Here is an 18,258-nt window from a genome sequence, read left to right as displayed (position 1 = left end):
GACGCAGCCCAGACCATCACACAAACCAGCCTCCCTTCCATTGACTCCATTTACATTTCACGTTACCTGGGCAAGGCCAGCAGCATAATCAAGGACATCTCGCCCCAGTTACTCCCTCTTCTCCCTTCTCCCATCAGGCAAGAGGTACAGAAGTGTGAAAACGCACACCTCCAGATTCAGGGACAGTTTCTTCCCAGCATTTATCAGGCAACTGAACCATCCTATCAGCAACTAGATAGTCGTCCTGATCTCTCATCTACCTCATTGGAGACCCTCGGTCTATCCTTAATTGGATATTTCTGAACTTTATCTTGCACTAAACGTTATTCCCTTTATCCTGTATCTCTACACTGTGGCCGGCTTGATTGTAATCATGTATAGTCTTTCCGCTGACTGGATAGCACGCAACAAAAATCTCAGGACACAGGACAATAAAGTAAACTAAACTACACTTCATGCCTGCATCAGAGGGACTTGCTTATAAATGAATGTAGATGTACAAGGGCCCAATGAGAATACTCTGGGCATCTGAAACTCTTTTCAAGGTTTGTTTGATGTTCAGGTCTCATAGGATTAACATTAATTCAGAACTGTTGTCCATCTACGGGTTGTTCCTGAAACAAATCTCATGCAAATAATCTGCAAATTATCCAATCATGGCATTCACAATAATACTGAAAATCAAGGAGCTGCAGATGCCAGAAATCAGAAATAAACACTGAAAACTATTCAAATATACACGCCAGGTAACTGTGGAGAGAGGGAGAAACATAAAAAATGTTTTCGATTAAACAGCCTTTACCTGAATTTCCAATTCAGCAATTTATCAAAGTGAAACATTAGCTCTGTTTTCCCTCCTGCGGATGCTGCCTGACCTGCTGAGTGTTTTGTGCAATTTCTGTTTCAATTCGCTCCGCTATTCTTTGGTGGTTCAGTCTTTATTGGGAATCAGGAAGGATCCAGTCTGTGTGAAAGTTCAGGAAGCATGGATTGTACGCAGAAAGAAAGGTTGTTGGAAATACCCAGTAGGACAGGCAGCATCGAGAGAGAGAGAGAGGGAGGGAGAGGGAGGGAGGGAGAGAGAGAGAGAGAGAGGGAGGGAGGGAGAGAGAGAGAGAGGAGAGAGAGAGAGAGAGAGAGAGAGAGAGACAGACAGACACACACACACACACACACACACACACACACACACACACACACACACACACACACACACACACACACACACACACCATTTCAGATTGATGACCTTAAGTCAGTACTGAGAAACTGAGGTAATGTTTAAATTTGCAGAGAACAGGGGAAGAGGTAGAGTGAGCTAAGGGAACTTGAGTGAAGAATAAATAAGTACGTTTTTCACTTTGTGTTGGCAGCAGTTTGCAGGAATGGTTAAGCTTCTCTTTGTTAACGTTATTGGATGATCAACACTTTTTTAACTGGGCTTGATAGAACTGCTGCCACACCAATCCACACTGAACAACTTCCCTCTCAAAATAAATGGTGACGAGACTTGACTGGTCTAACGTCTATAGATTGTTTGAAAGAGGTGGCTGCAGTTTCGCAGGGGCATGCAGATGAATTTAATCTGAACAATTTGGGAGGAGCAGATGCAAATTATACACAGGTGCTGATCCTTATTACAGTAACTGAGTCACATAGCATGGAAACAGGCCCTTCGGCCCAACTCATGCATGCTGACCAAAATACCGCATCAAAGCTAGACCCATTTTCCCAAACATTCCTACCTCTGAAACTGTTCAAGTGTTTTTCTTAAATATTGTTTTTGTACCTGCCTCAACTACCTTTTCTGGCAGCTCGCTCCATACACCCACTAGCTTCTGAGTGAAAACGTTGCCCCTGAAGATGTAAATCTTTCCCCTTACATCTTAAACTTATGTCCTCTGGTTCCTGATTACCCTACCCTGGGTAAATGACTCTGTGCATTCACCCTATCAATACACCTCTATAAGATTACACAGTCAATGGGAATCAGTAGAGCAAATTCACCAGGAGACTGCAGCTAGTTGCAAGCCTAATAAGGTTGTGATAGTAGGGGATTTAAACTTTCACAATATAACTGGGACAGTCATAATTCAAACGGTTTCGATGTGGTGGAATTTGTCAAAAGTGTTCGGGAAAGTTTCCTTGGGCAATACATAGAGGGCCCTTCATGGACAGGCAACGCTCAAAGTACTTTTAGGAAATTGGGACAGGCAAGCGGCTGAAGTATTTGTGACTGAGCCATTTGGGATCAGCGACCACTGTTCTATTATCTTTAGGGAGAAAGACAAGGCAGGCCAACGAGTTACAATTCTGAATTGGGGCAAGACCAACTTTGATGGTATTAAACAGAAATTCGCTCAAGTTGATCGGAGTAGGTTATTTGCAGGCAAAGGAACATCCAGAAAGTGTGATGTTTTTAAATGGGCAATGACTAGAGTTTAGGGCATGCATGTTCGGGGAGTAGTCGAGGATTGATGTCCTCCAACAGGTTGGCCCTATCCCCAAACTCTACCTCCGCTACATTGACGACTGTATCGGTGCTACCTCTTGCACCCATGCAGAACTCACTGACTTCATTAACTTTACTACTAATTTCCATCTTGCACTCAAATTCTCTTGGACCATCTCTGACATGTCCCTACCGTTTTTTGTTTGACCTCACTCTGACATCTCAGGATGTAACCACGGAGATTTCATGATATGCCCTTTGACCTCTAATCACCTGTGGAACAATAATTTCCCCAGTAATAGTAGACACTGCTGTGTTTAAGATGTGGGGACATCTGTACAGTTAGATTACTCAGTGTGATCCCTGAACATGGGAGGATAATGCCAGATTTGTTAATCCTCCTCCCACGCTCTCTCATAGCAGATGCCCATAAGGAATAGTGATTTAGGGTTACATTTTCATTTAGAAGTGTAGTATTTAGGATTCTGAAGAGGATCCAGCCATTGTGGATGGAATAGTGGGGCTAGGGTGAGCGCAGTGGAACTGGGGAAAAGATAGGTGGCACTGTACAGACAGATGTGCACCAAGTGTGGGGAGGAGAGCCAAGAGTGTTTCATTCTCATAGGTACCGACAAGGAAACAATTAATCCTTACTTGCAGCAGCATAACAGGCCTGTAAACACGATACTCATAGATAACATAGTAAACTAGAAAAAGTCCAATACTAGTTCAAAACCCCCCAAAGTCCTCAGTACATCCAGAGACAGTTTATATGTGGAAACAAGGAACTGAAGATGCTGGTTTAGCATCTCTGGAGAACATGGATAAGCGACGTTAAGGGTCGGAAGCCTTCTGATTACTCTGACCCAAGAAGGGTCTCGACCCGAAACGTCATCTATTCCTTTTCTCCAGAGATGCTGCCTGACCCGCTGAGTTACTTGAAGGTAGACACAAAATGCTGGAGTAACTCAGCGGGGCAGGCAGCATCTCTGGAAAGAAGGAGTGGGTGACGTTTCGAGTTGAGACTCTTCTTCAGTCTGCCTGTCCCACTGAGTTACTCCAACACTTTGTGTCTACCTTCGATTTAAACCAGCATCTGCAGTTCTTTCCTACACATTTTTTCCGTTTAGTTACTCCAGCTTTTTGTGTCTACCTTCTTGGGATCAGTCTGAAGAAGGGTCTTGCCAAAAACATCACCTATCCATGTTCTCCAGAGATGCTGTCTGACCTGCTGAGTTATCATAGCACTGTGTGTCTTTTCAAGAGGGTCTATAGTCTGGGTTAGTGTTGTGCATTGTTGGAGAGCCTGATAGTTGCTGGGAAGAAACAGTTTGTGAACCTGATCGTTACGTCTTTTGAGGCACGTACCTTCTTCCATAGCCTTAGAGTCATAGTGATACAGTGTGTAAAAAGGCCCTTTGGCCCAACTTGCCCACACCAGCCAACAATGTCCCAGCTACACTAGTCCCACTTGCCTGCGCTTGGTCCATATTCCTCCAAACCTGTCCTATCCATGTACCTGTCTAACTGTTTCTTAAACGATGGGTTAGTCCCAGCCTCAACTACCTCCTCTGGCAGCTTGTTCTACACCCACCACTCTTTGTGTGAAAAAGTTATCCCTCGGATTCCTATTGCATCTTTTCCCCTTCACCTTGAACCTATGTCCCCTGGTCCTCGATTCCCCTACTCTGGGCAAGAGACTCTGTGCATCTACCCGTTCTATTCCTCTCATGATTGTGTATACCTCTATAAGATCTCCCCTCATCCTCCTGTGCTCCATGGAATAGAGAACCAACTTACTCAACCTCTCTCTAAAGCTCATATCCTCTAGTCCTGGCAACATCCTTGTAATTTTTTTGTGAACCCTTTCAAGCTTGACAATATCTTTCCTATAACATGGTGCCCAGAACTGAACACAATATTCTAGATGCGGTCTCACCAACGTCTTATACAACTGCAACATGACCTCCCAACTTCTATAGTAAATACTCTGACAGATGAAGTCCAAAGTGCCCAAAGCCTTTTAGACCACCTTGTCTACCTGTGGCTCGATCTTCAAGGAACCATGTACCTGTACTCCTAGATCCCTCTGCTCCACAACACTACCCAGATGCTTACCATTTACTGTGTAGGTCCTGCCCTTGTTCGAAGCCCCAAAATGCAACACCTCGCACTTCTCTGGATTAAATTCCATCAACCATTCCTCTGCCCATCTGGCCAATCGATCCAGATCCTGCTGCAATCTTTCACTACCATCTTCACTATTTGCAAAACCACTCACTTTTGCATCATCAATGGCAGGAGTGAGATGAGAGCGTGTGATGGTGTGTGTGTGAGCCTTTAGGAAGATTCTGAACTTCTCCTGTCCACTTTCTCCAGAGATGCTGCCTGACCCGCTGAGTAACTAAAGCACTTTGTTGGTGTGTGGGTCTTTGATCGTGGTGGGTGGGTGGGTGCAGTGAGGCGGGAGGGGAGGGGGTATTGTGCGCGGATACCTGCCACTGACCGGTGTTTCTCGTTAGGTTTTACAGGTGAACAAAGTGATGTCGGTCCTGTTTTACGGCATGCTGCTCACGTGTCTCGGAGGCGTTCAGGCGGCGGCCGTGGACAAGGGGAGCTCGTCCGACGACTCTGTCAGCTCGTTGATCATCAAGATCCTGCAGGCGGACCTGCTGAAGGGGCGGCTGGCCAAGCAGGGCGAGGGCGAGGAGCGGGAGCCGCGGAGGGCGGAGGGCGAGGCAGCGAGGGCGGCACTGGCCGAGCCGGCGGTGTCGGAGTTGCTGAGGCAGCGGCGCCGCTACCACTCGCCGCGGGTGTTGCTGAGCGAGAGGCCGCCGTTGCAGCCGCCGCCGTTGTACGCGCTGGAGGAGTTCAGCGGCGGCCCGGAGCCGCTCAACAGGACGGGCCGGAGTAAGCGGCACGCCGAGCGGCGCGGACACCGCGGGGAGTACTCGGTGTGCGACAGCGAGAGCCGCTGGGTGACCGACAAAGCGGCCGCCACCGACATCAGGGGCAAGCAGGTCATCGTGTTGGGCGAGATCAAGACGGGCAACTCGGCCATCAAACAGTACTTCTATGAGACCCGCTGCAAGGAGTCGAAGCCGGGCAAGAACGGGTGCCGGGGCATCGACGACAAACACTGGAACTCGCAGTGCAAGACCAGCCAGACCTATGTCCGAGCGCTGAGCAAGGAGAACAATAAATATGTGGGCTGGCGCTGGATCCGGATAGACACGTCGTGTCTATGTGCTTTGTCCCGGAAACTGGGCAAGTCCTGATTCCTCACTCCCCTCCCCTCCCCTGTAAATATATAAATTATTACTTTAAATTATATGACTCTGCATGCAGCGTATGAATGTTCATATTAGAGTATAGTTCACGACTTTAATTTATTAAACAAAACGTCAACACAGAAAGAAAGCTTCTTCCAACTGGCCGGCTCAACTCAACCAACCTCAAGTCTGAAGAAGGGTCTCGACCCGAAACTTCGCCCATTACTTCCCTCCAGAGATGCTGCCAGCATGTTTGTGTCTGTCTTCGATGTAAACCAGCACATGCAGTTCCTTCCTACACATTTCTCAGCCTTAACTCGCTTCTGGCGTTGGTATCTGGCCTTGGATATCTGGCCCTCACTCCCTCCCTCCCTCACTCCCTCACAACAATTCTTCCCCTCCCATCCATTCTCTCTTCCTCCCTCCCTCCCTCTCACCCTCCCTTCCTCTCTCTCTCTCCTTCCCTCTCTCCTTCTCTCACCCTCCCTTCCTCTCACCCTCCCTCCTCTCTCTCTCACCCTCCCTTCCTCTCTCACCCTCCCTTCCTCTCTCACCCTCCCTTCCTCTCTCTCCCCCCACTTTCGCACCTCGCTCCCTCCTATTCTCCCTTCCTCCTTCCTAACAATCTCTCCCTATCTCTTTCCCCTCCCATTCTCTGTCCCTCCCTCCCATTCTCTCGTTCCCACCCATTTTATCCCTCCCATTCTCTCTTCCTCCTTCCCTCCATTCATCCTCTCTCCACCCCACCCATTCCCTCCTAAGTCCGGCAGAGTGGTTGGTAAACTTGATCCCGCAATGAGTGCGAGAGAGCCCAGTCCCTGGTCCTAGCGGCGGGCCGCCCTGTAAACGCACGGGAACATTTCTGGTGGCGTTGGCGGCCGGACAGTGAGGAGGGAGGGAGGGAGGGAGGTGTGGTTGGCGAGGAAGCGGGACCGACCATCCGTGCACACCGCGCTGCTCCATATGCGCCCAGGGGTTTATACCGCGCGGTAACACTGGCAAATGTGTTGCCATTCCACTGCCTCTCTTCCTTCCACAACCTATCTCTGTGTACACTGCCCATTTGCAAAGCTCTCTTTCACCATTGTACCGTTTGCTGTTTTAAGGCAATTAGACTTTCATTGCAACCAATTTCTATCTTAATCCGACCTTCGCTGGATTCTGACCAATCCCTCCTGAATTCCTGGTCTATTCCCGTCCACACACTCCTCACCCTGTGGACCGGGACCTGCTGTGAGGTGCTATGTATATGAATCTGATGTCTGAGGATTGTGTAGAAATTGGTGGTCGCTGGTCGGCAAGGAGTCGGTGGGCCGAAGGGCGTGTTTCCGTGCTGTAACTCTAAACTAAACTAAATTGAAGATAGCCCCTCCTGCCACCACGCCAGTCCCCAGAAGCTAAATGCTGTTTCTTTTCAGTTCTGCCATTAGACCAACAAATTAATCCCAATCCTGAAGTTTGGCCGGCTGGCCAGCTAGTGTAGCATTACATTCTGTGGCAGCTGGAACTTATTTGTGGGAAGTGTTTATATGTTCAAAATTCTCAAACAGAAACACAAAGTTAATCTATGATGAGGCATGCCCAATTCTCCCTGCGTGTTGGGGAGAGGGTCTTTAAACTGATCCAGGACATGAGGAGTACTTTGCCCATAACAGGGGTGGGCAACCTCAACCAGAAACTAAGTGAAACCCCAGCTCTGACAATGGTTCAATGGTGCTTTTATTTGTCACATGTGCAAATGCAAAGTGAAAATTATTTTCTTACATACAGTCCAGTCGAGCATTGCCATATCTAAGCACAATTCCCACGATTAGCAGTGTTCAGAAACAGTCCACTGAGCCCGCCCGATCCACTCTCTTGGCTTTTGAGCGGCGCCCGATCCAGCCCAGCCGCAGGTGTTCCACCTTTCCACAAAGGAGGTTTCTCACTTCAACATACAGTCCCAGCTAAACTGGCGATGAGGCACTGCAAACACACAGAGGATATCCATAAGTCACGTTAGTGTAACCCAACAGTGTTCATCTCCAGCGCACATGGAAGTTTACTCTCAAAGCAACATGGAGAGGTCAATGCATACTGTATCACAATTCACCAGAAGTATTCAGCTTCTGGATTTAATACCTGATCCTTAATCCAAAGCATCAACATGAAGCATGATGTGACTGGTGCGTGTTTGAAGAATCTCTCAGGCTGGAGTTTCATTATTTGGGCTAGATAGTTTCACTGTTTGCTCTGCATTGAATTAGCTGCTCACAATCTCGGTTGTGAGAGGTTCAGGTGAAACATAGCTACTGGACAGGAACTGGGACATTGTACCAAGATGGCAAGTTTGAAGTAATATTTGTAGACAAGCATTTTCATGCATTAAATCAGGAATAAAACACAATCATTCTTGTTTCTTTTCTGTTTTCCCCACATTGCCACAAGATGCACATTAGACCAGTATTAGTAACATAAAGCCAAACAAAATCCTTAGCCTTTACTCAGTCTCAGCTCTGTGAAGGAAGACTCTGGGCAAGAAATCTGAGTTAGCATGGAAGAGTTGGGCCAAAGGGCCTGTTTCCTTATTGTACGACACTAATACCCTTTCCAGACACTTAGCACATTAAATGGACTGATAAATGGCTCCCTGCATATGTTTCTGAGGCATGTCCATCATCTGCTTGTGCGTTGTGTATGATGACTAAAATGTACTGTAAGCCACTTCACTATAAAGCATTCCTACTAGTTTGTAGGAATGCCAGTGTCTGAGTATTCGTAATTTCTTCCATCTGATAATATTTAGTTTTGAGTTACAGCAAGGAAATTGGACTCTTCGGCCCACTGAATCCACGCCAACTAATGATCACCCATTCACACTAGTTCTATGTTATCCCACTTTCTCATTTACTCCCAAAACCTGAAGGGGCAACTTACAGAGGGCCAAGTCACCACCCAACCCGAAGGTCTTTGGGATGTGAGAGGAAACTGAAGAACCCGGAGGAAACCCACCCAGTCACAGGGAGAACGTACAAACTCCACACAGGCAGCACCAGAGGTCAGGATCGAACCTGCACAATTAGGGGCAGGTTCTAGCACTTAATCAATCCCTTTGGAATGTGGGAGGAGAGCAGAGTACACAGGGATCACAGGGTGAACATGCGATTCCACACTGATGGTATCAGAGTGCACAAATGAACACAAGTTTTAGGGCAGCGGTAACAGTGGAACCAGCGTCACCATCAAACTGTCCTGCCCCATCCCACCTCCTGTTAAACCAGCTGCCTGCTCTTTTATATTTGAATGTCTGTGTCAAATCCATAAGCCCATAAGGCACAGGAGCAGAAATAGGCCATTCAGCCCATTGAGTCTACTCCGCCATTTGATCATGGCTGAACAATTTCTCCCTCTCAACCCCTTTGTCCTGCCTTCTCCCCGTAACATTTGGCACCCTAATAGTTATCAAGACAACGCTTCTCATTGATTTCACTCTCAACTGCAGAATTAAATACATCATTTAAACAGAAGAATGAGTAAAAGCATCTGTTAGATCTGAAGCTTGAATCAGAAAATTTCTGACTGATGCTGAAATCCAGGGCCATTAATCGTTCCCCTGGCTTCACAATCTACAATTCAAACCTGTCCCAAAGACATGCGGGTTTGTAGGATAATCGGCCTCTTTAAATTTGCCCTTGTGTGTAGGTGAGTGGATGTGAAAGTGGGATAAGATAGAACTAGTGTGACTGGGTTTTCGATGGTCGACATTGACGATCTGCCAAAGGGCCTGTTTCCATGCTGTGTTTTTCTATCAATCAAAAGGACTGATAGGATGGAAAAACCATTCAACTTTGCACCAAAATGTAGGAGCGTTACGCAGCACTAATACTTCAGTAAGATAGGAACACCTTTTAATCCCAACACCAACCGGTTCTGATTTCATATAATTAATTCCGAAGAGCTACTGAGCAGAGATCACATCTCCACAAAGTCCTCAACAACCCCCTCTAATCCACTTCATAGTTACATTAACTGATGACAGAACACACTAACCACAATTGGCTTGGAAGAACAACGAACAACGAGTAACAAACTGAAAGCAAAGCGTTCAATGTTCCACCGTAAAGGACTGATTAAAGAGACAGTTCATAGCCAACTAATGCAGATGCCGTCTCCATTTGTTTGATCTTTTCGCTGTTAATAATCAAAATCGATAAGGCCACTAGAGAGCAGTATTCCCTTAGTTTTAAGCAATGGATAATTTGATAAATTATTTAATCCCATAAATCACCATTCATTTTCTTTCACCTCCAATGGTAAGCCAACCAGCCATCCACATGCAACGTTCATTTCTGAGTACATGAACCAGATTTTATACCAAAATAAGTGGAACCCATTTTCCAAAGCATCTTCTAAATCAGGTAATGGCCAGTGAAATCTAGTGAGGTCAGGAGAAGGACTAAAAAATGTCTATGTCCACAGTTCTCACTGTCTCTGCTCATGTGTACATGCCACCACTTCCTTTGTCAGTTAGATTTAACTAACAGTATGTGGAAGTGAGCAGCAGCACAGTGGCGCAGCGGTAGAGTTGCTGCCTTACAGCGCTAGAGACCCGGGTTTGATCCTGACCTCGGGTATGTACTGAGTTTGCACCTTCTCCCTGTGATCGCATGGGCTTCCTCCAGGTTCTCCGGGTTCATCCTATATGCCAATGAATTGCAGGTTTGTAGGTTAATTGGCTTCTGTAAATTGTCCCTAGTGCATAGGATGTGAAAGTGGGATGACTGAACTAGTGTGAACGGGTGAGTGATGGTTGGCGTGGACTCAGTGGGCCAAAGGGCCTGTTTCCATGCTGTACTAAACTAATCTAAAGTATAACAAATGTCAAGGGGTGAAATACATAAACTTCAGATGCCATTGGAAACTACAAGGAAGTTGAGAACGTAATCTAAACTCTGTAAGATTGAGTCATTTTTAAGGATACAGTTGTGTGAACAATTTAATACTCTCCATGTTGTTCTCATCAGTGAGATTTGCAACTTGAACTTATATGTTATGGCGTGCCATATACCTTCCCATTAATAAATGACAAGTATTGGTCAGTCACCAAATTTTACCATGTTGATTCATAGCATGTGAGGGCATTACATTTTCACAAGGGTGCTTAGAACTGATACCAGAAAGATACCTAGAAAACCTGTGTACTGGATTATATTACTGATAACAGTAACCAGCGAACAACCGTACATCATGAAAGAAACAAATGGTTCACACACTTGGAGATGAATGATTATGAACTTTACCTTAAAGCTACAGGCAAAATGTTGCCATGTTAGTCATTTAAGATCTCAATTGAATATTAACTTCAATTTTCTAAATGTCGCCTTTGCAAAGATACAGCTAACAATTGTGTGATGCACCGACACAATAAATTTAAGAGAAAGCATGTTTGGTTAATCCTTAGCACAAGGTTATTAAACCAGTGAGTGTATGTTAATGAATGCATCTTATGGCCATTTTCCAATCATTCTACAGTGTTTTTTTTAATTGGAAGTAACCAAAGGTTAGAATGGAGCATGTTCAAACTGGCACCTTGCAACCACTAGTCGATTCAGCCTGTGTTTTGAAGGATCGGTCTATTGTCTAAGCATACACATTCTACAATGAGCAGAAACAAAACACTCTTTGGACACAAAACTCCTTATGGACCTGTCCCACTTGGCGATTTTTTTAGGCAACTGCCGGCGACTGTCATAGTCGTAGCAGGTCGTCGAAAAACCGGCGCCAACCTACGACAGCACCTTCGTCAATAGAAGTCAAGCTACGCTCATTGGCGTCAAACCCACTGTCGGCAAATTTTTTTTTTAACATTTTGAAAATTTAGCGGCGACCAGAAAGACGCTACGACTTTTTGTGCGACTGAGGAGACTATTCCCGCCGACCATCGGCGAATATGTAGCACCAAGCTAGTCACCTGTAGTTGCCTAAAAAATCGCCCAAGTGGGACAGGCCCATTAATTCACTTTCTTGATTTTCCAAAATGAAAAAAAGATCAAATACTTGTTATCCTCTTGATAAGTGAAATGGTCAAAAGAAAGATCTGATCTCTGATAACTGATCTGAAAAGACAGCCAAGTTGTTTCAAGTAGCAAATAATAAAACAAGGTATGTAAATAGCTTTTATTCAAATTGTAATTTATTTTTTCAGTGTCTTGAGAAACTGAAATTCTTTATTTTAGTACAAAAGTTGCAAGTTCTCTATTTTGTATGCATTACCTGCTTGCAGTTGTTTTCCTGGTTTGTAAAATGTAATAAAATATCACTTGGAATGTGAGTTGCTCTTGATCATAAAACTTTTGAGGTCTGCATTAAAAAAAACACACCGTGTGAATGAATGGCACCTCTTGTTATATTCAATGTCCTTCTGTTTAACAGACTAAGACTTGGTTGTGTTGTCTATGGAAAATAATGCACCTTTAGCCCCATTGCTGTACAAAAAGTCCAATGTCAGTACTTCCTGTAATTTCAAAAGATTTATTAACAGCCTGGTATTGATGATCAAATGTCTATTCCAAGTGACTGCACTATTTATACCTACCATACAGAAATAAAACATTCTAAGTGTTCCCCAAGTGAATAGTGTCAAGAAACTCATCTTCCTTCCTGTAACACTTTATCTGAATTCTGGTAATTTCAATGTCTTTTTATTTGCATGTGCATAGGTCCAAGGGTAATATGACTTTGAAGAAAATCAGAGAGAGTAAATTAATAACAGAAATGCACTAAAATTGGGTCAATGTTTACGTTTTTGTATAAATTTCAATATGCCCTAGAAGAACCATTATACAGAAATATATTCTGAATACTTTTGAGGTTTTATGGCTTTAAGGAGAGTGGGGCAAAGTTTAAAGGAGATCTGACAGGCAAGATTTTTAGACAGAGGGTGGTGAGTGCCTGGGTCGTGCTGCTGGGGGTGGTGATGGAGGCAGATACGATAGTGGTGTTTAAGAGGCTTTTAGATAGGCACACGGATATCCAGGGAATGGGAGAATATGCAGGCAGGGGAGATTAGTTTAACTTCATGTTCGGTGCGGACATTCCTGTGCTGTTCTGTTCTATGTTCTAAATTATGTCATGAAATTGTATAATCAAAACCTTAATTTCTTTGCTTTAAAACTCAGTGAAAGACGACACCACTGGGTTAATTCTTGGTCTCATTGGAGCATACCTTTAACCCAGATTACTTGTTTAATTACTTCAGTGATTGGGAAAGCAAAGGAACATTTGAAAGACATGTATGGGAACATATATGCACTTCATTTGGGAATTTTCTCCTGAACCTTTTAGCTTGTGAACAAGTGATGAACCCTTAAGTAATTAGTAACAGAAACATTAATTTTGTAGGGGATTTGAAGGTTCGATAAGTTTGGGGCTTTGGCTGCAGTTTACAATACCGTTACCCCTTCTGTTATCGACGCCTGCGATGTTCTGAATGTCAAATTGAAGCGTGAATTATCATGCAGCTCGTTCCCATCTCCTTCAACAAAGAAGATGCACAGAGTGTCAGTGCATGAGATGCTGCCTGTCCTGCTGAGTTACTCCAGCTTTTTGTGCCTATCTTTGGTTTAAACCAGCATCTCCAGCTCTTTCCTACACAGACCTCCCTTTATAACCGTGCACTGATATAACAGACGAAGTTCCTGACCTGGTACGTCGCCTATGCATGTCCTCCAGTGATGCTACCTGACCTGCTGAGTTACTCCAGTTCTACACTGCTTTAACAAAACATTTTCTCTATGGTTATTGTTTGTTCTATCTGGTTCGCTCAAGCAGGTAGCCAGTTTGTACCGAGGAATGGATATTGCAGCCTTTCCACATGTGTTTGTCAAAGTACCATATCAAGGGAAACACATCTGTTAAACATTGTGGGGAGAGGAGTTTTAACTTCATAACATTTTATTGTTGGATTGTACAGTGTTTTTGGTAATTACAGAAAGCCTATAGATATTTCAATTTTTGAAATAAGTTAAAATATATTATTCAGATGTTTTTTGGCAGAAGGTGAGTGCTGGTGTCTCCCTTACACTGATGAGATAGAGGAACACTGAACAGGCATATATTCTGTTATTTTCAGATACCACTTCTGAAAGCCAAACAATGACTCTGGCTCGACCTAGTATGATCAATAGAACACTACATTTATCAGGACTTCCGTGAGAGGAGAAGAAAGGAATGCAATCCCTTAAACAAGCAATCTAATTAAAAACAAATCTCGTTTCACTCTTGGTGCCAACCAGTCACCATTGTACATTTCCTTGGTCATCGTCTGCTTTGATCTGTCCTTTTCACACCTTGCATGCTCTTTGTACACTTCCTGATCTCTAGTTTCTATTTCCCCTGACTCTCAGTCTGAAGAAGGGTCTCGACCCAAAATGTCACTGATTCCTTCTCTCTGGAGATGCTGCCTCCCCCGCTGAGCTACCCCAGCATTTTGTGTCTATCCCCGGTGTAAACCAGCATCTGCAGTCCCTTCCTACACTGTAAGATACACCCCAGTTCCAGAACACATGAGTAACAGCAGCTGTCTCACTGTGTATATCCAGAGTTTTGAATTTTAATTTCATTTTGCAGTGTTTTTATTTCCCTTCTCCTCATCAGAACAGTAATTGTTAAGTCCTGGTGGCAGCTGATATGAGCTGTTAGGTCTGCTGCCTTTGTATCACCAGATGTCGAAACAGATGTCAGGAAATTCCAAAACTAGGCATTTTTCCAGACATACAAATCAATAAAGGCTGAGCCACATGTGAATGGGCCGGGATTACAACTAATTGGCAGAGGCAATCTCAATCTCAATGGAAAATGGAAAAGTTTCAAGTGGAGGTAAAAATTGGACTGCTCGTTTAAGGTTTTAATGAGATCTACTGGATCGACCTTGTACAAAATTTGTAGTTTTGGATGAAATCTCTCAAAAATGATTTCTGAAGACCAACTTTTACTTGGAGCTAGAGTTCTGTATTTTTTCTAGCAAAATCTCAATCACTGAAGTAGATTAATGAGATCCAGATGTTGCAAGATTCCAGTCATATGGAGCGCTACTATTAACATAGGCCAGCTTCCTATTTCACTGCGAGATTAGTACTAAAGTTTAAGCCAATGTGTGCCTCAACACAAATCATTTTGATGAAATTTCTTACCCAGAAAAGAATGGCTGCTTTCCTTGTTCATCCCTCTGCAATCAGTCTACATGATCTTGACCCTAATTTCTGCGTGCTTGGATCTCTGAAATAGTTCGCAAAGATGTGGAAAGTAATAATTTAATTTTCAGACATTTGAGCATCTCTCAACTATCGTACTTCACAACAGGCGATGAATCTACATTTGGCAAGGGTTCAGCTGAAATTGGGTTCTGATGTTCCGAAGCCTTCCTCAACATTTTTATGCTTGCGTCCATATTTAGGTCATTATTTTGATTTAGCGGTTCCAGAGTACTGTGTAAATTCCATGATGCAGGAAAAAAATACTGTCGAGAGTTCATGGGTTGGAGAAAGTTAGTCTCTTGAATCTGACTACCTTTCTTTGACTTACAACTCCAATTATTTGAGGATCCCAACTCTAAGCATTGGGATAATGGCTGTTAAACACAAACATCTGGAACGAGAATAAAAGGCCAAAATTGCTTTTCCTTTCATTGATATCCTAACCAACGGACCCATCCAATTTTCATTTTCATCCTCTATTTCCTCTCTGCAGCCTTGAATCAAGATTCAGTTCTACTTTTGGAATTAAAATGGTCGTGGTTTTACATCAATGCGATTTGAGGTAAGGGACATTGGCAATGGGAAGGAATGGGTCATGGTCTTGATAGTTCCTCTGTTGACCTCTTGAGGAATGTTCATCATGTCTACATATTTTCACCTGTGAGTCATTATAATTTGTGTCACCTATTGAGATCACCATTAGTTCCTCTGCAGGTCCATGTATCCACATTTACAATTGCTGGATTGTTCTAGTTTAGTTTTTAGTTTATTACTGTCAGGCATAACAAAGTACAGTTTGTTGTGTGCTATCCAGTCAAAGAAAAGACCATACATGATTACAATCAAGCTGTCCACAGTGTACAGATATGGGATAAAGGGTACAACATTCACAGTAGGATCAAGTCTGATTAAAGATATTTCAATATTCTAAGTGTCCTCTAAAGCCAGGTGAAGGGTCATTATCTGCACTGTAGGAATCCCAGGAACAGGCTCTGACTATTGTATTACCTGCAGGAGTGTAAACTTCCCAAACACAATAAAAATCGAAGAGGTTGATGTGGGAAATTCTGCAAAATAATTGGCACATTTTCAAATACTGTAAGATATTAGACCCAAAAACCCTCTGTGAAGTGTGACCAGTGAAGGGGAACAGTTGAATTCAATATCACATTACTGCCTATGTGAGGACAGGGCACATGTGATGCACAGGCTGCCTTTGTGGTTTCACCGGGTCTGATGGCAACGTCATGTTATTGGACGTTTCTGTTGAGCGGCAGTCGGTTCGTTGGCCTGCAGGCGATCCCACCTTTCGGGTAGGTGGCGTTTCGACAGAGTGGCCAATCGGTAAGTTTGCTTTTAGGCAACGCACCTATTCGGTTCGTTGGCTTTTAGGTATCCCGCCCTTTCGGATAGTTTGCATTTAGGTGTCCCATCCTTTCGGTTAGTAGGTGTTTCGTCTTCGGACTCTTTCGGTTTATTGGCGTTTCGGCCTCGTTTCCATTCGGTTCTTTGGCTTCGACTTGTTTGCTTCGGCTTCTTGTCTGTTGGCACCACGTCCGGGTACCCCAGAAATATATGCCAGCTCACAGATGGGCTGAATGGTGGCTGCCATTGTGCATTACCCAAGGCCTTTGCGAAGTCTGACCAGGTAGTAATGCAAAGAGACATGCACCATCTGGTCTGCATCACTCAGAATGACGTCAACGTAATGTGGTGAACGTAATGAAAACACTCCCACTGACATTCATAGGTGCTTCCTGCCCCCAACTATGCCAGATTTTGTAGCTTTGTACCTAGAGATCACCTCTATTCCCATTCACCTGCCTTGTATCTGCGCCTTCTACCACAGAGAGTGAGTGGGCAATTGCCCACAGACACTCTCTCATCACGTTACACTTACTTTGCATCTAAGGGATTGTTGGGTGTTTACTCCTGCCCACGGTAACTCACACCCTCCACCCCACCTCATTCAGAAAAACTTTGAATTTGTTTAAAACCACGTGGAACCTTTCACTGTGTAAGAAGAAGCGTCTCGACACAAAACGTCGCCATTCCGTCTCTCCAGAGATGCTGCCTGGCCCGCTGAGTTACTCCAGCATTTTGTGTCTACCTTTGGAACCTTTTCATAGGGCTGAAATAAATGTCGCCCCTGCCAAAGATAGACACAATGTGCTGGAGTAACTCAGCGGTTCAGGCAGCATCTGTGGAGAAAAGGGATGGGTGACGTTTCGGGTCTTTCTACACATGTTGTCTGTCCCTGCCACTTCCCTTCATCTCTTCCCACCTGGGGCTTCCACAGGCTGGCTTCCCACAGCAAATCCTGGCAATGTTTCTATTTGCAGTGGGAAGAGGGCCTGAAGCTTGTGCAGCAAAAATAACTAGTCAAACTAGTCATAACTAGGCATAATAGTTGTAACAAGTCCAACCATGCAAGTTGCACAGCCACAGGAACATTAATTTAGAACCTTTACTCCAAAATAAATGTCCTAACAGTTCTTTGGTGGTGTAGGGAAACATTGAATGCAAAGATGATCAATCAAAGTATTTGGAGAAGTTTGTTTTTGTGTTTTTTAAAATATTTTTATTAGAAGCAACGAACATACATAATAATCATGGTATATAACATAATACATTTCATGTACAACTTTTTTTTAAATTTTTTGATAGAAAAGAAAAAGAAAAAAGAGAAGCTTGAGGATAGTAGTGATGGGTAGGGCGCAATAATTGACGGTTAATGATTTATATTTAGATAAATAGACTACGTCTAAGTTTATCTAAGTTTTAAGGACAGTTGATAGGATTTAATCTCAGAGAAGTTTGCACACTGCCGATGCACCAACCAGCCACGTGTAGTTGTGTACCCACTTACGCAGTGAGTGTGAGGGGGTGTGTAGGAAGGACTGCAGATGCTGGTTTAAAACAAAGATAGACACAAAAAGCTGGAGTAACTCAGCGGGACAGGCAGCATCTCTGGAGAGAAGGAATGGGTAACGTTTTGTGTCGAGACCCTTGACCAGATCTGAAGAAAGGTTTCGGCCTGAAATGTCACCCGTTCCTTCTTTCCGCCAGAGATTCTGCCTGTCCCAATGTGAGGAGGTAATTGACTTGATCTATATTATCGTCAAGCTGATTTCTTGTCTGCCAACACCTTAACAACTCATTGGAAAATCTAACTTCTGGTAGCCTTGGCTGATTCACCCCGAGACTGGTCTAAGGTCGTTGAGGCCGGCCACAGACCCAGACAACAACCCTGGCACAAACTGAGCAGTTGGAGATTCAGTTAATGATAAAAGATGTGGCT

General features: G+C 44.1%; 1 protein-coding gene across 2 annotated transcripts in view; it reads left to right on the top strand.

Moving 5' to 3' along the window:
• LOC129707715 (neurotrophin-3-like) overlaps positions 1-17,582 on the top strand; it is a 47,505-nt gene extending 29,923 nt beyond the window's left edge. Inside the window, exon 2 of one of the 2 annotated variants that reach the window (XR_008725221.1) lies at positions 15,451-17,582. Coding sequence is in view for 1 of the 2 variants with exons in the window: in XM_055652942.1 (XP_055508917.1) it covers positions 4,975-5,730 (756 nt within the window). In the remaining variant the exon portion in view is untranslated. Of the gene's footprint in view, positions 1-4,974; positions 5,919-15,450 lie in introns of those variants that run through there. The other variant, XM_055652942.1, reaches the window with a different exon arrangement.
• The last annotated feature ends 676 nt before the right edge of the window (positions 17,583-18,258 follow it).

This window comes from Leucoraja erinacea, chromosome 22 (assembly GCF_028641065.1).
Source record: "Leucoraja erinacea ecotype New England chromosome 22, Leri_hhj_1, whole genome shotgun sequence".
NCBI lineage: Eukaryota > Metazoa > Chordata > Chondrichthyes > Rajiformes > Rajidae > Leucoraja > Leucoraja erinaceus.
The sequence above is the reverse complement of the archived record's forward strand: the minus strand, read 5'-3'. Positions and strand labels throughout refer to the sequence as shown.